Source organism: Pangasianodon hypophthalmus, chromosome 2 (assembly GCF_027358585.1).
Source record: "Pangasianodon hypophthalmus isolate fPanHyp1 chromosome 2, fPanHyp1.pri, whole genome shotgun sequence".
NCBI classification, from domain to species: Eukaryota; Metazoa; Chordata; class Actinopteri; order Siluriformes; family Pangasiidae; genus Pangasianodon; species Pangasianodon hypophthalmus.
The window spans coordinates 215,001-227,500 of NC_069711.1; the positions used below are offsets into that span (position 1 = coordinate 215,001).

The 12,500-nt window shown below is 39.3% G+C and overlaps 2 protein-coding genes across 2 annotated transcripts in view; both read left to right on the forward strand.

Annotated features, from left to right (window-relative positions):
- The window catches only part of pfkmb (phosphofructokinase, muscle b), a 22,335-nt gene extending 21,465 nt beyond the window's left edge, over positions 1–870 (forward strand). Inside the window, exon 22 of the mRNA XM_034299057.2 lies at positions 469–870. Coding sequence (XP_034154948.1) covers positions 469–604 — 136 coding nt within the window. The 3' untranslated portion in view covers positions 605–870. The remainder of the gene's footprint in view (positions 1–468) is intronic.
- Positions 871–1,022: 152 nt separating this feature from the next.
- The window catches only part of itgb7 (integrin, beta 7), a 22,866-nt gene continuing 11,388 nt past the window's right edge, over positions 1,023–12,500 (forward strand). Inside the window, exons 1-7 of the mRNA XM_053231980.1 lie at positions 1,023–1,806; positions 5,975–6,059; positions 6,191–6,270; positions 7,975–8,170; positions 8,423–8,593; positions 10,186–10,427; positions 10,786–10,938. Of these exons, the coding sequence (XP_053087955.1) occupies positions 1,723–1,806; positions 5,975–6,059; positions 6,191–6,270; positions 7,975–8,170; positions 8,423–8,593; positions 10,186–10,427; positions 10,786–10,938 (1,011 nt within the window). The 5' untranslated portion in view covers positions 1,023–1,722. The remainder of the gene's footprint in view (positions 1,807–5,974; positions 6,060–6,190; positions 6,271–7,974; positions 8,171–8,422; positions 8,594–10,185; positions 10,428–10,785; positions 10,939–12,500) is intronic.

Below are 12,500 nucleotides of genomic sequence, written 5' to 3' on the forward strand. Positions count from 1 at the left end.
CAGTGTCGGCGCTTTGGAACAGTCAGAGGTCAGAGGTTTACTCTTTGCAGTTTCTCGGTAACGTGACTGTTCTTTAATACAGAAACAATTGTAATAGTTGGTAAGTTGCTGTGGTATAAGAGGAATAAAACACATGGGGACATGCTGTTATAGGAAAATAATAACTTTGGGGTGGTAACTGTAACTCCGCTTCATCACACCATCCTGTCACTGATTATTTTCCTACAACAGCACGTCCCTGTGTGTATTACTCCTTACATAATAAGATAATTGTATAAATTACAAAGCGCACTCTATATCATTTTTACTGGAACATAAAAACACCTCAGCGGGCCACGCCCACAGGGTCAGTGTACTTCTCTCACTCCTGAATCTTCCTGTGCATAAATACATAAATATTGACCCCCCCCCCCCCTTTTTGTGTGTGTGTGTGTGTGTGTGTGTGTGTGTGTGTGTGTGTGTGTGTAGGCATCGTATCCCCAAGACTCAGTGGTGGTTAAGCCTGAGACCCATCCTGAAGGTTCTGGCCAAGTACAAGATCAGCCTGGACATCTCTGAGAAGACTACCATGGAGAGCATTATCAAGAAGAGAGGAGTGGTGTAGATGCCTTCACGTGATGCACACGTCTCTGACGACACACAGTTTCCACCTGAAACCACACCGTTACTGTGCATGTGTGTGTGTGTGTGTGAGTGTTTGTACATGCTCACCCATTTCCTTCTTCTGTCCTACTTATTTAATCTTTCACACCATATCTCTGTCTGTGCACTTCTGAATACCGATCTGTGTGTGTGTACACGTGTGTGTGCACTACAGTCACGTCACTGACGTGTTTCACTAATAAAATAAAGAAAACGTCTCTAAAACACTGTCAGAGTGCAGAGATTAATCAAACACGACATCTTTTATCAGATAACATGCAGAATAAGAGTGAGGAGTGATGATTTTGTGTGTGTGCGTGTGTGTGAGATTTTAAAACACAAAATTTTGAAAAATCCTTTAATGAACTGCAAAACAATATCTTACGAAGTGAAAACAGACAAACATATCTAATATTTTATAATAAAACGTATATCAGATTATTCAGTCTACGTGCATCTACACATTAAGTTTAAGCATGAAATCGTTTTTTTGTTATTGGCAGATCATTTTCCTTTCGAACTTCAACTTTTAAAAAGAAGTGAAATTAGTGCTACTGACTGCATAATCCTGTATTTGCTGTATAATTAATATGAGTTAAATCTGCCTTTATTTAATATGTATGCTCGTCAGTCATCTTTTCTTTTGTTAGAGATGTTAACAGACTGTGTTTTCTTTCTGACCCAGAAAAATCCCACAGCTGCGTTAGCAGGAAGTCAGCAGCTTAAATGACTCAAATCTACAAGAGAAATGCTTTCTGAAGTCACTGAGCTCCATAAAGTTTTTCCATTCATAAAGTTAAAATTATCTTAATTATTAGAGAGAGTGAGAGAGAGAGAGAGAGAGAGAGAGAGAGAGGGAGAATGAGAGGGAGAGAATGAAAGAGGGAGAGTGTGTGTAATGTGTGGTTTTCCCCATAAGACTGAATTGTCACCTCATTAAACAAGTCAGTCAGGCAAATCATTTCTCCACTGAACTGGTGTGAAGATGCTGTCTGTGAGCTGCAGACTGAAAATTCAAAAGCCAGCCTCTGCAACCACACACACACACACACACACACACACACACACTCACACAGCTGTATGAGGAACAGAGACACAGATATACGACACACATTCATTAAAACTCTTCATTCAGGACACACAAACTTCACAGGAACATTCACGGTGAGTTTGTTTAATCCTCTATCCTCTTATATTTTGTATAACTCTTATATAACGTCTTAATGTTTCAGTTTATTCGGTTTTAATGAAGTCAGTTTCCTTGTGCGTGATATCTTACACGGCCAATAAAGTTATGACTCTGAAATAGATCCTATTTTCTCTCTAAAATTTATCAGTCTGTGTTTGTGTCATTTAAAGCTGTTTGTTTTGAGAGACAATAAAGGCAAAGTCAAATAATAACAGATCATTTTAATAGATAAGTAACAATAAAAATAGATGACAGACAAGTTGCAGGAAAGTGAACGTATGAATCATGATGTCTGGCATCAAATATCATAACTCTCTGGAGTTTTGTGAGATTTTTTTTCATGTTTTCTTCTTAATTTAAAACAACAAATTTTTTGCCGATAAAACTTAACGTCAAAATTGTTTAAATCCTTTCATCATTCACAATTATAAGATGATAAAATGTTTATTTTTATTATTAATATTATTAGCATTTTCTTTTCAGAGGCGTGAATTCTGAACTTAAGCACATTTTTCATGCTGTCTCACTGAAAGTTAGTTTTTGGCTGTAAATCTCAAAACACTGGAATGTCATTCCAACAATTATATTAATTATATACAGCACCCTGTTTTTTTAGTACAAACTTTGTTATAGATGTTTATTTTCTGACTTCTACATTATTGATTCAGTACAAAAACATTTTAGATTCCAAACATTAGTTTTCCAGCACAAAATGAAACGTTACAGAAAAATGTTTGTATGTCAGTAAAGAAAGCAGCAGATTCCATAAGAGACACTTTTCAGATAAAAACATAATGAAGGCTGCTGGGTTTCGCTGCAGAAATAAGAAGCGAGTCGACAGTCAAAGTCTCCAGAAGAACTGTGGCTGCTTCTGCAAGATGCTCAGTAACACTTCCAGCTCATTTCCTTATAAAACTGCACACACTGCACCTCAGATACTGCTTTATTTTAAAAGCAACAGGCTGCCACACCAAATATTGACTTTGTTTCATTTATTACTGTTTACTGCTCTTTATAGGATTTTTTTAAATGTAGAAACATTTAATTTCATTATATTTGAAGGCGTCTTTACTCTACAGCATTTCTTTACATGTGCCTAAGACTTTTGCACAGCACTGTACATAAGACAGTATTCATTAATTAATAATATTGTCACTTTAATTTTTCTACACGGAGGAATTCGGAGGAGACGCATGTTAATCAGAGACGTGGCTTATCTGGAGGATTGTATACAGTTTCTCTGTAAGAGTAGCAGACGAGCGCTAGGTCAGATTATCCTTCACACCATGAGCAGGTTTTTTTTACAGCAGAGCATCGAATTAACACAAACACTGACTTTATTTTACTAATTCTACAAATCAAAATAGTTCATGAAAAGTGTGATAAAATAGGCAGAAAAATCTGGCAACCTGGAGACATGAACTATGTGCAGATGATTTTATCTTTTAATCTGAATGTGGAGCTAAAAAAATCCACTTAAACAGCTGCGTAACCCGATTCTGAATACCAGGAACTTTCCTCATGTAAATACTGATGTGACTTTTAGACTTGCTAACTTGCTCTTCAAAACAAGAGTAAAATCGTATGAACATGCAGTTTTAATCAAACATAGAGAAGTTCTCTTATGGTTTGTGTCTCTGTGGTGGAAAAGTTCAGCAATAAAAAGCTCTATAAAGAGAAATAAATATAATGGAACACATTTAGAAAAAAATAGTTTATACTAGGGGTATAAATCTCAGGCCTCCACATGATACGATATGATTTTAATTCAGCAGATTCAATATTTAGATCAATATGTGACCAATTTTGGGGATATGAATTTCAAATTCAGAAATGATGATGAAGTAGAGAAGGAGTATTTTAAAAGTAACACAGCATTCCAGCTAACTGTTTACACATCAGTTTAAAAATACAAATAATTTTTTTAGACACTAGTTGTTTGTTCTTTTTCAGTAATAATCCATTTATGATTATTGCATTGAATTTTTTTAATTGTTGCCTTTTAAATTGATATATTGATCCGAATCATCAGAAAGTTAAACCCCTAATTCATACAATTTAATCAAATCATTAATCATTAGAGGTCCTTACATTTTTTTACACTAATTGTGCCAAAAGTTTTGAGAAGCCCTGACCTAAAGAGAATTAGAAACAAACTTGGTTATATCTGGGTTAAAAGTGTAAAGCTCAGCTGCTGTGTGAAGTTCTGTGTGGAGACAGAGACACACTGAGAACACAGTAAGAACATTTCCACACTCATGAACAAGAACTTAATTAATTTCCAGTCTGTCTGGCGCCGTGTCAGTGTATCAGCTCCAGTGTATCACACAGGAAGACAAATGCGGTTTAACTGTGATGCACAACTTCCTTACAACATGTCTCCAGTCTGGCTCTGTGTCTGTGTCTGTGTCTGTGTGTGTGTGTGTGTGTGTGTGTGTGAGAGAGACAGACAGAGAGTGAAACAGAGAGTGAGAGACAGAGAGTGAGACAGAGAGAAATGGACTGTGTGTGTGTGTGTGTGTGTGTGAGAGAGAGAGAGACAGAGAGAAATGGACTGTGTGTGTGTGTGTGTGTGTGTGTGAGAGAGAGAGAGAGAGAGACAGAGAGAAATGGACTGTGTGTGTGTGTGTGTGAGAGAGAGAGAGAGAGAGAGAGAGAGACAGAGAGAAATGGACTGTGTGTGTGTGTGTGTGTGTGTGAGAGAGAGAGACAGAGAGAAATGGACTGTGTGTGTGTGTGTGTGTGTGTGTGTGTGAGAGAGAGAGAGAGAGAGAGACAGAGAGAAATGGACTGTGTGTGTGTGTGAGAGAGAGAGAGACAGAGAGAAATGGACTGTGTGTGTGTGTGTGTGTGTGTGTGTGTGTGAGAGAGAGAGAGACAGAGAGAAATGGACTGTGTGTGTGTGTGTGTGTGAGAGAGAGAGAGAGAGAGAGAGAGAGAAAGAGAGATTGATTATAATTTATTAAATTTTGTATTCATAAGTCAAAACCACATCCTAGTGACTAACTGAAGAAGGAAGAAAAACACTCTGTACATAAATAATGGTAGAGAAAAAAGGAAGCATTAAAAAAAAGCAAAAAGGCCAAAGAACCAGTTTAACTGCAATCTTCTGAGACTTCTGCATCGCAGTGCAGCGTAACACACTCTGAAGGAAAGTGCTATTTGCCCTCTTCCTCATACATGAACTCACAGATGCTGTGATTGGCAGGTGAGATGAAGAATGCCCCTCCCACCCTGACAGCATGGGTAGGTTTGCTCTGTTGGACTCCTGGCCACTGATGGCTGCGGCGTCGCTGCGATTCACGATCTCCAGACAACCCGAATGCTCTTCTGTTGTGTGAATCAGGAGCTGCAGGAGTTCCGATGTTTACTAGTCGAACAGTAATTTAATATTAAGTAATAAAAGTAATAAATATTAAGTAATAAAAGTAATCATTAGTTGTCTTTTCTGTTTCAGAACATCACTGTGTTTAGGCTGTTTTACACACACACACACACACACATTTCCAGCTTCAATGCTTTTACACTATTAACAATGAAAGTATAAAATTATTCAATGTAATAAATGCACAAAATACTAAAACTGTGTATCATGCTACACTATTTAAATTTGAATATTAAAATGCACTCGTGCACACGGCTGAAATCGCTGGAAGACTCAGAGCGCAGTGCAGAAACTCCTTATGGTGTAATGATGGATGGATGTGATGTCTAGCAGTGTCTGGAAGTTAGTTTTTTTCCCACGTTCATCTCCAGCCTCAGTAGTGCCTGAAAGCGAGATCATAGTCTGCAGCTCTGACATCGATGGTGATGACGGAACACACAGCGGAGACTAGAGAACGTGTTAGTCCAATAGTCTATACCACCCCAGTGCAGTGGATCCCATAAAGCCAGGTAGCAGGTAGCTCCTCTACTACACAGCTGATGCAGTTATAAGTGTTTATAAGCAGTTTGACACTCGCTATGGAAAATAAAGACACTCAGACTTGTGAACTCACTATAGAGGGTTTTTTCCCGTTATTATACCACTGAAGTAAACACACTCACACTGTGTGATGTTTAACAGATCAGATATTCAGTGATAAAGCTATGAAGTGATCAGTAGCTTCATATTAACCAAACGCTCTGCATGCTGTTCTTCAGGAGTTCTTCAGTTCTTCAGGAGTCATGAGGTTTGTTCTAGCCTTTGTCCTCGCTCTTCACTTGGTGCCGCTGAGATGTACAGCAGGTAATCCCCTTCACTGTGTCAGATTAACGCTCTAATCTCTGTTCCGTGCTTTAGGCTAAATCTCATACGTTTATGAACTAATGGATGATATTCTCTCTCTCTCTCTTTGTGTGTGTGTGTGTGTGTATTAGATCCAGCTCCAGTGTGTCAGTCACACTCTACATGCTCTGAGTGTTTGAAGAGTCCAGGATGTGCGTGGTGCAAGCAGCAGGTAAGTTTCCTCATTAGAACAACGATTCTTGTTGCAATATAATTATCAAGTTCTCCTGATTACGACATTTCACACAGCACTATCACAACGTTTTTACTCAGCTAACAAATCTGTGTAAGGGACGTGGCCACGCTTCATCAGCAGTAGGTCACATGACCATGACGTGTGGGTAGTGTGTACCTGCAATAAGAACTCAGTAACTTCCCTAAAACCCCCGAAAGCCTCGCTTCTCTGACACGCGCTTTTACACCACATCTGTATTTTACTGTTGTGAGAAAACCCTGATTCGGAAACAGAAATAATGACACGCATCACATGTCCTGTTATGTACAGTGTGATGTAAGAGTGAAACACCCAGAGTAGACATAATATTATTACTTAATATAGCATCATTGCATTTTGATGGAAAAATGACAGAAATATGAGACATTTGCCTTGTAAGTGATTGATACTGATGAAAAAAACAGATTTACAGAAGTAACATTTTAAATATTTTATGACTCATACTGAAAATACTGTATATGCAGTCTGTTTTGTAAATTACGTTTTTATTCTTTCTTTTTTTTTTGCAATTTTTGAAAATGGCCTCATACAGGCTGCATGTCCTGTGATTTTTTGTTTTTGTTTCGAATGCATTTTGGAATAAAATATTTTATTTATTGTGGTATTTGAAATGTATTTGAAATAAGTATAAAAGTATATACAGCTATGTATTTTGAGTGTTTTGAGTTTTGAACATTTCTTCGATTATTAGAAGCGAAGATTACACCGAATATAGATTTGCTTTTGCATTATTACACACAAGAAAAGTCCTCTGAAGGTGCGTACCTGAGGTGTTACCTGGCTAAAAAGTTAAAAGAAAAAAAACTTGTGTTATTTATCCATGCGATCAGAAAGAGGAACATGTAACCTCTACACCGCATCACTTCCTGTTTATGAAGCACATTGTTTGAATGTTGTTTATTTCTACCTCATTGAAGTTTAATATTTAGTCACTAGCTTTGATTTCACCCTCTTCCATAAAGAAGGTAATAGAACTCTTTGTCATATTTATGAATATATATTTAAGAATATATAGTTGAGTATATAATTAAGTATCAATGTGAACTTCATCATCAACCCATATAAATGTGTTTTATTTGAATTATGCGTGTGCTCAGTACAGGATAGACCCAGTGAAGGAAACATATTAATATTTGCCTTTAAAACAAAGTCTTCTATAAATAAATACTAATAAAAAATCTGATTAGTAAATTATGGAATTTTCCCCCCCTTTTGCTTGCATTAGATTTAAAATCTTTTGTTAAATAAATATTAAGACGTTTAAGGATTTTTTTTTCTTTTCTATAATTTTAGAATTTTTGAGATTGCCATGAGATTAATTCACGTAATTGTTTTACCACGATGTTGCTAATTAATCCGCGTTAGTGCTGCGTTTAAACGTTTTGTCTGGTGTTGACAGACCACATGGAAATGGAGATATAGTAAGCTAAATTTGAAGTAAAAATGATCTCGTTTATTTTGATGAATGATGTCATATTGTCTAGGTTGTGCTGAATATAAACACACCAGGCACTCACATGGAAAACAGTTTTAAAGGTTTTATATACAGGCAAAATCAAAATCATGCAAAAACCACCAATATAGCCCCGAGTCCTCAGAGGGTGTTTTACAGACTTTCTAACAAACTTCTGCGCACTGCAGGATTTCCTGAAATCTGGAGAGGCAGATGAACGTAGATGCGACTCCGTTGAGTCCCTCGGGATGAGAAAGTGTAAGAGCGACAATGTGATCTATCCCAAACCCGAAACCGTGACCCTGAAAAACAACAACCTGAACAGCAACCCCAGAAACGTGGTGCAGCTCAAACCACAGAGCCTGAAAGTCAAACTCAGAATCGGTGAGGAAGAAATCATCTTCATCATGGAGTTTTATACAATCATTATATCAGTGCGTTAAATATAAAAACAACAATACATTCAACACGAACACTTTTCTTAAGGACTCATAGGGCTTCATAAGACCTACATAAACCTGTCATGACCACTGACAGAAACTTTCATAAATTCTCTTTCCATGAAGTGTTAGCTGACATAAAGACTGCATTTCTTATCATATTTAATCCTCCTTAAATCCCGTCTTCTGTATAAAGGTGTGCCACAGGAATTTAAGGTGGAGTTTAAGAGGGCTGAAGGTTACCCCATAGACCTGTACTATCTGATGGACCTGAGCTACTCCATGAAGGACGATCTGGAGAAGATTAAGACTCTCGGGCAGGACATTCTGAACAAACTGCAGGACGTCACGCAGACCGTCCGCATCGGTGAGAACACTGGACTCACGTGCATCTAAAATCACTGTTCTGAATAAATCGATGGTGTGGATGGTGTAGATGGTGTAGATGATGTAGATGGTGTAGATGGTGTGGATGGTGTAGATGGTGTAGATGATGTAGATGGTGTAGATGGTGTGGATGGTGTAGATGGTGTGGATGGTGTGGATGGTGTAGATGATGTAGATGGTGTAGATGATGTAGATGCTGTGGATGGTGTGGATGGTGTAGATGATGTAGATGGTGTAGATGGTGTAGATGATGTAGATGGTGTGGATGGTGTAGATGATGTAGATGGTGTAGATGGTGTAGATGATGTTGATGGTGTCGATGGTGTAGATGATGTAGATGGTGTTGATGGTGTCGATGGTGTAGATGGTGTAGATGGTGTAGATGGTGTCGATGGTGTAGATGATGTTGATGGTGTAGATGGTGTAGATGGTGTTGATGGTGTAGATGGTGTCGATGGTGTTGATGATGTTGATGGTGTAGATGATGTAGATGATGTTGATGGTGTAGATGATGTAGATGGTGTAGATGGTGTGGATGGTGTGGATGAAAGATACCTCGGACCTGTCGCTCTGCTAAGCGACAAACTCTGGACATACTTCAAGCAACATGAAGGACTCATCACCTGCTGGTGTGAACACATTGTTAGGTTTAACTACAACCATAATATTTTAATGGACTGACACACTGGACTGGAATATATGGCCAAAAGTATGTGCACCCCTGACCATCACACCCATATGTACGTGTTGAACGTCTCATTCCAAATTTATTCCCCTGTGTTTGCTGTTATAATGAGCTCCACTCTTCTGGGAAGCTTTCCACTAGATGTTGGAGCGTGGCTGTGGGGATTTGTGTTCATTCAGCTACAAGAGCATTAGTGAGGTCAGGCGCTGATGTTGGGATGTCGAGGAGGTCTGGGGTTCAGTCGGTGTTCCAGTTCATCCCAAAGGTGTTCAGTGGGGTTGAGGTCAGGGCTCTGTGCAGGACACTCGAGTTCTTCCACTCCAACCTTCACACACCATGTCTTCATGGAGCTCGCTTTGTGCACAGGGGCATTGTCATGCTGGAACAGGTTTGAGTCTCTTAGTTCCAGTGAAGGGAAACTGTAAAGCTACAGCACACAGAGACGTTCTATACAACTGTGTGCTTCTGACTTTGTGGTAACAGTTTGGGGAAGAAACACATATTGGTGTGATGGTCAGGGGTGCACATACTTTTGGCCATATAGTGTAAGCTCTTGCCTGGTTTAGATTTTACTTGACAGACCACTAGCAGGTTGTTAGCATAAACGAGACCTTTTAATTCCTAAAAAAAGTGTAATATGGTGTCCCACAAGGTCCTGTTTTAGCCCCGCTATTGTTTTGCCTTTAAACAGCCTCTTGGATGTGAAATTCACAAACATAATGTTGGTTTTCAGTTCTGTGCTGATGACACACAGCCGGGTGAAAAACAGAAAAAGTCTCTTCTGTAAAACCTAAAGCTACAGTTATGGTTCTCGGTGTAACTCTAGATGCCGGTGTATCATTTGAGGGACGTATACTCACCACTTGTCTTCTCTGCCTTGCGTTTAGGTTTCGGCTCATTTGTTGACAAGGAGAAACTGCCGTACGTTAGCCAGGCTAAGGCCAGGAGACAGAACCCCTGTCCCACCCGCACAGACATCTGCCAGCCCGCCTTCACCTTTCACAACGTTCTGCCACTGACCGGTGATGCCAATGAGTTTAAGAGAGAAGTGAGCAAGCAGAAGATCTCTGGTAACCTGGACTCACCTGAAGCTGGTTTAGATGCTATCATGCAGGCTGCCGTGTGCCAGGTGAGGACGAGGCTGTGACAGGTAACACCTAACAAACATCTACTAAACATCTAATAAACGAAACAGCTACATGTAATCAGCAGGCTGGCAGTGGAAAATGAATTATGCTTGAAATATGGTGCAAAAATGTGCTTTCCTGTTGCTAGGCAACTTACAATAAAAAACACACATGCAAATAATGTCACACACTACAACCTCAGCATAAAGAAAAGTGTTAAATAAAACTTTTGGATGGATATAAAATTTATGCTTATTTTCCATTAACCGCCAATATTCCATACCAGACTAACCACCACTAAACAATGTAATATCAGTGTATTTCAAACCCAGCATCACACTGTTCCCTGTACACCTGTAGGAAATCGGCTGGGGGAATGTGACTCGGATTCTGGTCTACACCTCTGATGACACCTTTCACATGGCAGGAGATGGTCGACTTGCTGGAATATTTACGCCACATGATGGAAAGTGTCATCTTAAACCTGACAGTTTTTATGATGGCACATTGTTTGTGAGTACCAAATCTGCATAAACTGCTATATTCACTTCAGCTCATACAGCCAGTGAGACTAGAGCTTAACAATCAGTTACAATACGCTTACAATCAGCACTGGCACCCCATAGGGGTGTGTGTTGAGCCCATACTTTATGCCCTCTATACACATGACTGTGCATCAACACATCCCACCAACAACATCATCATTAAGTTCAATCTCATCCTGAACACCACAAAAACAAAGGAACTCATCATAAACCTTCGTAAGTGTAGCACAGCTCCTGATCCAATATACATCCACGGAGACTGTGTGGAAAGGGTCTCTACCTTCAGGTTCTTGGGTACACACATCGCTGATGATCGCTCCTGGACCACAAACACCAGAGTATTGGTAAAGAAGGCACAATGGCAACTCTATTTCCTGAGGATTCTCAGGAAAAGCAACTTACAGGAGGATCTGCTGTTGTCCTACTACCACTGCTCCACTGAGAGCGTGCTGAGGTACTGTATCACTGTACGATACACCAGCTGCTCGGCAGCAGACAGGAAAGCCCTGCAGAGGATTATCACCACCTCAAAAAATCACTGGCTGCTCACTACCCTCTCAGGAAGAGCTATTCAGCTCTCACTGCCACAGCAGAGCAAACAACATACTGAAAGACCAAACCCACCCTGGACACCATCTGTTTGCCCTTCAGCCCTCTGGTCCATCACATCACGCACAAACAGACTCAGGAACAGTTTCTACCCCAGAGCCATTCGAGGACTGTACGCTAAGAAACACCATCACCGAATGTTAGGAACTATTTGCACTACACACACACACACACACACACACACTCACGTCTATAGACTCTTACTTCATATTTATTTATTTATCCCCAACTGCAAAAATTTGTACATAAGACAAAACAGCAATTCAACAAACGAATGTGCAACACTGTAATATGCAATACCTTAGTTTTATCTAATATAATATGTTAAGTGCAGTATCTTAGCTGCTTTACTATCTTAACTGAACAGATCTGATCATTTGTGTTAATATTTCTATCCCTTTATATTTATGTCATCCCTTACTCCTTTTATTTTATTCTTATGCACCATTAGGAGGGACACTCAATTTCATTGTACCCTGTGCAATGACAGTAAAGAATCTATCTATCTATCTATCTATCTATCTATCTAACCGCAGAGAGAACACAGACCCCATGGGAACCAGAAACCACCTGACAACACAGTTAGTTTGTGGTTTAGATCTTACTGACAGTTAAGAGTCTGTTAGCATCAGTGGAGGTCTTTCAAAGATTAACTCTGCTTTCACAATAGCAGGTGATAAGTCACTCATGCCACTTGTAGATTGTCTCTTGTGGGTTGTTGTTTGTGGGCGTGGCCTGTCCAACATGATATATAGCTTGAAATGTAACTAGTTAAACACAAATTAAATAATGCACTAAAAATATCAGTTGTGTGATTTATGTGTTACGCACACAGCTTCGTAATAGCTTCGTTCTCAGATTAGATTAGCAAAGCGAGCTAATTGGACTAGCTACATCCACTCACCAGAGACACCGACGATC